General features: G+C 44.0%; 1 protein-coding gene and 1 long non-coding RNA gene across 2 annotated transcripts; both read right to left on the bottom strand.

Annotated features, from left to right (window-relative positions):
• Positions 1-942: 942 nt before the first annotated feature.
• LOC306918677 (uncharacterized protein) lies at positions 943-3,655 on the bottom strand (the record flags this gene model as incomplete). Its single annotated transcript, XM_079531561.1, has 5 exons — positions 943-1,251; positions 1,575-1,702; positions 2,567-2,708; positions 3,136-3,326; positions 3,643-3,655. The coding sequence occupies 5 exons, from the start codon at positions 3,653-3,655 to the stop codon at positions 943-945; spliced, it is 783 nt and encodes a 260-aa protein (XP_079387687.1).
• Positions 3,656-3,729: 74 nt separating this feature from the next.
• On the bottom strand, positions 3,730-4,798 carry LOC306918678. Its single transcript, XR_013789371.1, has 4 exons — positions 4,663-4,798; positions 4,181-4,320; positions 3,916-4,000; positions 3,730-3,811 (listed from the first exon to the last, which is right to left on the bottom strand). It is a non-coding gene; the product is annotated as an uncharacterized lncRNA (long non-coding RNA).
• Positions 4,799-8,367: the final 3,569 nt, after the last annotated feature.

Below are 8,367 nucleotides of genomic sequence, written 5' to 3'. Positions count from 1 at the left end.
TCGCATCTCGTCCTCTTTGTCTTTAGACAGTTCTTGGCGAGGACCATGCAGGAAATCGTATTCGGGAATGTGTGAGTTTAAAACTAAATGTAACCACATGCTTTTAAAACATCAGTAACCACAGAGTATCTAAATGAATCAATGTTTAAAACACCAGTACACACATTTAAATGAACCACATACGTTTAAAACATCAGTAACCACAAGTATTTAACCTGTGCACCAGTATCCTGAGAGCATTTCAATGAACCAATGTTTAAAACACAGTACACACATTTTTTAAATGAACATGGAAAGTGATCAGAAACCTGAGTGATTTAACCGTTGGAAACCTGAGAGATTATGCACATGGCATTAGCCTACACTCTTAAAGTGCAATGGTAACTATACCAAGTTATGAGGCAACATAACATTCTAAAGTGCCTTGCTCGTTAACATCACTATACCACAAAAATGATGAGACCTAAATCTACCTCACTGTGCAGCCAGAGGCAAAATAATAATAATTCACAGGCTAAATTCCCAGGACATTCCTGGTTACAATGGGGAGGACACAGGCCACTGCCCTGAGAGCATTTAAATGAACACTGAAAATCAGAACACAGAGATTTAACTCTTGTAAACCTATTATGGACAAGCATGGCATGCTCAAAAGTGCAATGGTAACTATATACAAAGTTATGAGGCAACATAAAGTGCCTAAGGTGACTTGATTGACAACAACAATCTTTATACCACAAGAAATAGACCTAAATCAACATCACTGCGATGTGGATTTAAAATTACCAGGCTAAATTAGGGCCCCAGCACGTCCCTGGTTACAATGGGGAGGAAAAAAACACGAGCTACTGGCCTTGGATATAAGCTGACAATGGCTATGAGAGAAAGTGATAGGGAGAGGAGAGAGAAAGGAAGAGATGGGTGGGGGGCATCCAGGCCAGCCTACCTACAAGCAAGTACTGCCGTTTTGAGGAAGTTCACTGCTGGGGAAACAGTTCCATCAAGTTCATATACCGCACTCTGGAAGAATTGCCAAGTAGGCGTACACTCACTCGGATAGTGTGTGTCAAAGACATAAAAACTCTTGAAACACGTGTCCACAGCTGCGAGAGCCGTCTCAGTCTCAATAGCCTTGCCTGAGATCACAACAAAGGATTGAGAGCACAGCATCCCATCTGCAAGGAGTAGCACAAACGGGTACGACCTGGACGATCTGGCCTCCTCCAAATACTCCACCATGTTTGTTCCGACCTATGATGACAAAAAAGAATATATATATATTTGTCATTATATGTGTGGTTTTTGGTTTATACATCCCACGTCACCATGGAGTATTGTAGACTCCAAAATACTCCATAGCGACGCGAGATACTGTACATGTGTGTTTACACCGATTTACAAGAATAGTGCTTTGTGAAATGAGTAACACTGCCACAAGTTAAGCTGTGTCACTCATTGCACAAATACATCTTTACAAGTTGCACCTCGTTGTAAAGAGGAATCAGGCTTTCCAAAGTGTAAACGGATTAATTTCACTATGAATTTAAATTTCTGTTCAAAGAAAAATTACTTACAGGCTTAACATCAATGAAGGCTCGCTTTGATTCATCCACACTGGCCCGGACCAATTTTCTGCCCCGTTTAAAAACAGGCGGCGGGAGCATGACGGGCAGCAGCATCAGGGCTACTTCTCCCCTGGCATCTGTAGGACAACAATTATGGGTGTCAATATAGACTCGAATTTGCTCACTCACTCCCAATCCAGAGAACACATCACTCAAATGCTCTGTCAACTTAACTGGCTACCTGAACAGCAACTTCAAAATCACCATCACCTACAAAGCCCACAACAACCTAACTGATCTACACCACCACTCCCTCGCCACCTCCGCAAACGCCAACATACTTGCCCCTATCACCAAGCAAGTACAGCACCCTGGGGGACAAAGCCTTCACCATCACCAGCCATAACTCTGACTCCCCTCATGCAAAAGTCAACTCAAATCCCATCAAGATAACCTAACCTACATCTCACAATCCTCCTCTGCCATCACCCTCTCTCTTCTTCCAATGTCCTTTTGCAGTTTGCTTACTTTCTTTGCAGTTTGCTTACTTTCTTGTTTGATGTTAGTTAACCCATTTCGACTTGAAGCCGATTAAAAAAAAGTCGTTGAAAAACCTATGTTTCTATGTCAGTGGTGCTCAACCATTTTCATATCAAAGACCCCCAGAATTATCTGTATTTGGCCGCCGACCCCCATCTGAAAATACCCCTCAGAAGCAAATATTTGAGTTAAAAGCGTTCGCTGTGAAAGAATATATATTCAAAGATCTGTGCCGCATTTTCACAATTTTTCTAAAGTAGCAGACTTACAAGCTCATAGCGCAGCACTCGTGCCGCGCTATGAGCTTGTAGATCTGCTATTTTTCAATAGCTAAAGTACCATAATGCTTAAAACACCAAAAGGGGTTCCTGCCCAGAATGGGTTAAGTTCATATGTAAAGTGTCTTTGAGTACCCAGAAAAGCATGATATTAAAAAAGAAAGTTTGTTATAACTATTTTACCTTTTGTGATCTGTTCCTCTGGCACTGAGAACTTCCCATCGCGTCTCGCCAGACGAATTATCTTGTCAGCGTAAAGAGGAACCCACGTCTCGAAGAGTTTGGGTGCAGCCTCTCCGTGGAGTATCGAAAAGTCTTGTGCAATCTAAAAGATGGAGACAAATTGAGAAACAAGGTCATGTAGACAATATGACAATACACTCAACTATTACTAAACTGCTACTTGAAAAGAAGCACGGTTAATAAAAGGAAGGCTAGGATGCATGGCCAAGACTTAGCCTGTAGGAATACAAACTCACAAGTAGTGATAATGCATAAATAAGAATTATATGCACCAACTCCACTACTTCTGAAAATAAGTGGGCTTTATACAGTATGCCCTGTGTATACTACAGGGTTAAACAATGAGTGGCAGTTTTCAAATTCTCACAAAATGGCTAAACGCGCCTCCTCCTATTTAACAAACTGAATTGACTTGCGGTGACGTGACCCATACTCACAACAGTAGTTCAGTTTCTGCTCTAACAAACATGGGCCTAGGCTACTATACATATATTTGAAGTTTGACATACCATGCCTGGAGAAGCAAGACGAGGGAACTCGGCCAGGACCTCAGGAATGGACTTTGAGTCGTCTGCCCGTATCCATTCTGCCCTGTAGTGGCTGGTGTCGCGCATATATGCCTCCACCTGGGTGAGGGGCTGAGAGTTGTTCTTCAGCCATTCTGTAAACTGCACAGCTCGCTCTGCGGATATGGTGGCTGCTGAAAAATACAAAAGATCACACCGTTGTCAAATATAAATATTACATCAGGCCATGCGACCTGGTGATCTCAGATTACAGGCTGTGTAAATGTGAACGCCATAGAGAAGTGGTTTTCAACCAGTTGTCCGGGGACCACCAGTGGTCCTTGAGGGTTCTAGGTGGTAACCAGCTAAATTATGGAGTTGGTAACCACTGTTGGTATCTGTTGAAATCTAATGAAATGGTGTGTGGCTCAAATGCTGAATAGATAATGGGCCTTGATATGAAAACCACTGCCATTTGTTGCAGACCTGTCTGTCTAGACAGTGCATTACCTGGTAGGATCATGGTCTCTCTCCAGTCTCTCCAGTCTCCAGTCTCTCCAGTCTCTCGTTCCCTCTGTGGCCTGTCCGAGCTCCTCAGCCGCTTCCTGATGTTACGGAGCCTTTCCTCTAGAAACCCGGTTGCTGGACGGTGGGATCGCCCCTGGGCATACCATGTTTCCTGACAAGATATTAAAATAATCCCCATATAAGTCCATGAGCCTCAAATGTCTACTTGACCTTGTGCTTCTGAGTATTAAGTTTTACTTCACAAAAGGTACTCACAAAACCACTGCGACTGCCATCCCTTAAGCAGGGGAATGCATTAATCAAAGCGGAAGCCAGGGAAGTTTTGGTCGCTGCGGAAGGTCTGAAAATGGCCAACACGTACGGATACAATCATTAGACAATAAAACAGTTGTCATACTGTAAAAACACTCTAAATGTCAACAAGACATTTGGTATGACTTTGTCGGGGATCGAACATATGACCTTTCAAAGTCAGGGCAGAAACCAAGTAAAAAAAATACTCCTGTAAATGTTTACTCACGTTTGTCCACATTTTTCTATGAGGTGAGACACCAAGATCCGAACCATGGCACGTCTCTCCTTTGTTGTGATAAAGTCACCGTCCAGGCTCTCAACTATAGACCTGCCCTCAGACACAGCAGAAAGAACAGCGAGGATATCCTGAAAGAATACAGACAAAAAAGGCAAATAAACTACATGCTCTAACACTTCCTGGAGGAAGCTCACACAAAGGTTTCCTGGCTAACACTATAGGATGATGTGATTGATAAGCTGTGCTGCTGCATACCTGAGATTCACACGAGAGCAAAAGCATTTTTTCAGAATGGAAGCGTGTCTGAGCCAGGCAAGCCTTGCTAGTCTATGGTCTCTGAATCAACTGAACAGCCTGGCCCAGAATTTTCCAGCACCTGAATTCAGAAGCCTGAAAACTTAAGCCCTGGATGTGGTGTGACTATACCCCATACACTAGCAAGGCGTTGGCCATCAGAGAAAATGACTTACAAATACTGGAACTGGCTGCAGAACAAGCATCATCGGTACACCAGACATCATTGGTACAGCAGGCATCATTGGTACAGGCATCATTGGTACAGGCATCATTGGTACAGCAGGCATATCTGGGTTTCCGAGTGCAGGCATCTCCGGGTTTGCGTTTTCAACTGCGGCAGCTGGCAAATCTGGTACTGGGGGTGCGGCTGGTGGGTGCAGATTGTGCCCAACCTGTGTAGGGCAATTCTTTACAGCACTCTACTGAAGCTTTAAAACCCCACAGCTCTCTATTGAAGCTTGTTAAACTCTTAAACTGAGTTTAAGAGTTGACAATTACATATCATTTTGGGGTATATAGAAACAGGTTTTTCAGGATTTAGAAGACATTCGTAGAATCTGTTCTCAGGTCTCAATGGGTTAAAGCAGCCCCCACCCCTAGCTCTACTGAATCTTTTACACTCCCATCCCAGCTTGTACAAATCTAACACCCCCCCCCCCCCCCCCCCCCCTCTCTCTCTCTCTCTCTTGTCAGCTGATATATTCTAAAATGCTCTATAGCGAAGGGAGATGTATAAACAGTCATCATGTTCTCTGTATGATTTCACAGCATGTAATGTATGATGATCAAGTAGTTTACTTGGATCAACAGCTGCCAAAGTCTGAGTCTGGGTCACACTATATGCATGAAAGTGCCGTTCAAAACCGTTTGTTTCCCACTTCTGTATAACAAACTTAGTCGTTGGTGTGTTTGTCATTTGACCCAGAAGTAGGATGGATTTTATAAGCCCAAACTGGGGTTCACCATCTGGGTCGTAGGAGAGGAATACTGTCATGCCTGGTCTGTATTTAGTGCCCTTGAAGGTCACCCAGGCTGGCACGAAAACCTCACTGAAAACAGGAAAATCTGTTAGATCGTTTTGGATTTCTTTAAATCCGTCTATGGTGGACAGAAAGGTGCTGGGCCCTGTGCCAACCTCCGTAGTGTGACTCAACACGGTTCCCGATAGAAAATTATAACATAGCTGCATCTGATGCCGATACGCCATTGTCTTGCAAATATTGCGAAAGTTGCATGTGATGTGACTGACACGTTTGAAGAAGTTGTGCTTGGCTTCAAACCGCATTGACCAAAGGTGCACCAAGGGTCCCAGTTTTTGGATTGCTCGTGGGTAGTGAACCATGAAGTGGTGCTTTGGACGCAAATGTAATTGAGGAAAAAGTTCAAGGAAGAGGGAGTGATGCTCCTCAATGAGCTTGGTCAAATACAGTGTTGCAGCGACAGTAATAGAGGGAGAGAAGATGAACTCCATGCACAGTAGCAAGAGTAGGAGAAGTTCCCACTCCTTGTTTCCCTCAGGAATCAGGTCACCAATCATGATGGGCAGTAGCCTAATGAGGCACCACGTTTGAGCTGCTGACTGCCGCATGGCCCCTTCAGGGTTTTTCAGATCATTTTTGCCAATCACAGAGGGCTTGTTAGCCTTGTCACAAAAGCCATAATCGAAGCTTGTGAGTCTGTAGTTGATTTGGTCAAGTGTGACATGTTTTTGCTGTATCAGAGTATTCAAGATGAGCTTGACCTCATAGGGCCCTACCCCTTCCAAAATGTCATGCATAATGTCCGGGGCCACATTGTCAGTGACATGATAAAAAGAGAGTTTGTTGAGCTCGCTGTCTCTCTTTAACCCTGTCTCTGAAAGGCTTGCGAGTTCCAGATCTGCCTGATGGGTGTGTATATTACGCAGTTGTGTTGGATCTTCTAATGTCTGCTGTGCTGAGACACGTTTATGCACTCTGCACCACCGGCACATATGGTTAGCACTGAAACTTTCGGAATAACCGAGGATGGCATTTAAGCCCAAGTTGTCCCCCACTACTTGAACAAGTGAGAACTTAACAACGCCTTGAAAAGTAGGGGTGTCAACGGTGATTCCTTCTTTCTCTAGAATCTGCAGCTCTGCAACAATAGGGCGCAGGACAGCATCAAGAGCATATGTTTTTGCATCATCTGATTTGTATACTGCACACAGGAAGTGCGACCGTAAACTGGAGAGCAGATCTGGTGGCAAGCTCTTGATCAGAAAGTAAATGAAGCCTAGCTTGTGTGTTCCAGTCTTTGATCCTAGAGGATTTACAGTTTCACAATCATCCTGATACAAGAGCAGTGGAATGGAAGTCTCTTTGAGGAATAGTGGGTGTGTTTTGCAAAACTCCCCATCAAAGACATCCTGAAGGACTCCACCATCTCTTTGCTGCCAATCCAGCATTGCCTGTAAGATGCCAGGCATTTCAAGGACCTGTCCTAGAAGACGTGTAAGCGGAACACGTTGAAAGGTGTCATGAACCGCAACTTGTTTCACAGTGCCGGTGGCAGAGTCCCTTTTCTGGACGTAGGAAACCCCCCCAGGGAAGATTTCCTCAACTGGTTCAATGAAGCCTCCTAATTTGACGAAATACTGCATCTGTTTATACTCAGTGTCTAGATCTCGGAAGGGCTCAGCACAGTCTTGAAACTCCACCATTAGTTGTTCTACCTCTGGGCTTTGATTGTGTCCCAAACTATTGAAAACTGCCATGGTCCTTGATTGCAGTCTACCCACAATGTCACAGATTAAACTAGAGGTCTGCTCAATAACCAAATGAATGCCGGACAATGTTTGCGAAGACACAGACCTCAAATGAGCTAAAAAAAGAGCTACACGATCAGTAATGCCCTCTGGCTCAATCTCATCCCACTCCTCAACTTCCTCTGCTGGCTGGCCTTCAACATTAAGGAACTCAGGCTGGACTGGCTCTTCAGCGGGTACACCAAGCACCTCCTCAACATTTTCATGCTGCTGTAAGTGTCTTCGGAAAGATCTTATGTAGTTAAATGTTCTACCGCAGCCAATTTCACAACACTGGAAATAGCTTGAGGCATGATTAACATGATGTACCGCACGTAAATGGGCAAAAAGTCTACTCACTTCCCCAGGAATACAAGTTTTACATCTAAAGCAAACGTATCCCATGACTCCTCTGAATGAATTCTGAACTAAAATGGCAAGCAGTGAAAGTCAGGTCAGTCCATCAGTCTGAATTTCAGTTTAGAACATGGTGACTGTGTATCCAACAGCGTTACTTACAAATTAATTATGTTTCCTAATTAATTTTAGCCTCTCGCCTATTCTGGGGATCATGGTAGTGATTGTTTGAAGATCCAGGTACCCAAAGGATTCTTCATCGATAGCCTCATCTGAAAGACAGAACACAGAATATTACTACAGTGACCACAAGCTCTAAATGAGTTCCTCATTATTCACGACTTGCGGTTGATGTCATAATGTCCGAACCCGCTATGTTGAGGACCAACAGAGGTGTTATAAATAAATGAATTAATTCTACTGCATATGATTCAACGCAGTAGAGCCAATTAAATATATTGAAACACCTGGGTTGGTCTTCAGCATGGCAGGTCTAGGACTAAAACGGCAACTCATGAATAGATACCGGTATTAGGGTGCCATAACAATGGCAAGACACAAGGCTCTGTGCATGGCTGGTGTTCAGCTGCACAAGCCCACATCCTTTCAGGAAGTAGTGCAGCTGAACACCAGCCATGCACTTGATTTGGGCAGAAACACCCACCCGGCCAGTTCAGTTAATCAATAAATCCAATAGTAGTATACCATGCATGGGCAACTGGTGGCCCTGGGGCCACATGTGGCCATCATCTTA

The sequence above is a fragment of the Electrona antarctica genome (genome assembly GCF_951216825.1).
Source record: "Electrona antarctica genome assembly, contig: scaffold_237, whole genome shotgun sequence".
Taxonomy (NCBI): Eukaryota; Metazoa; Chordata; class Actinopteri; order Myctophiformes; family Myctophidae; genus Electrona; species Electrona antarctica.
This window is presented reverse-complemented; position numbering and strand designations above follow the sequence as displayed.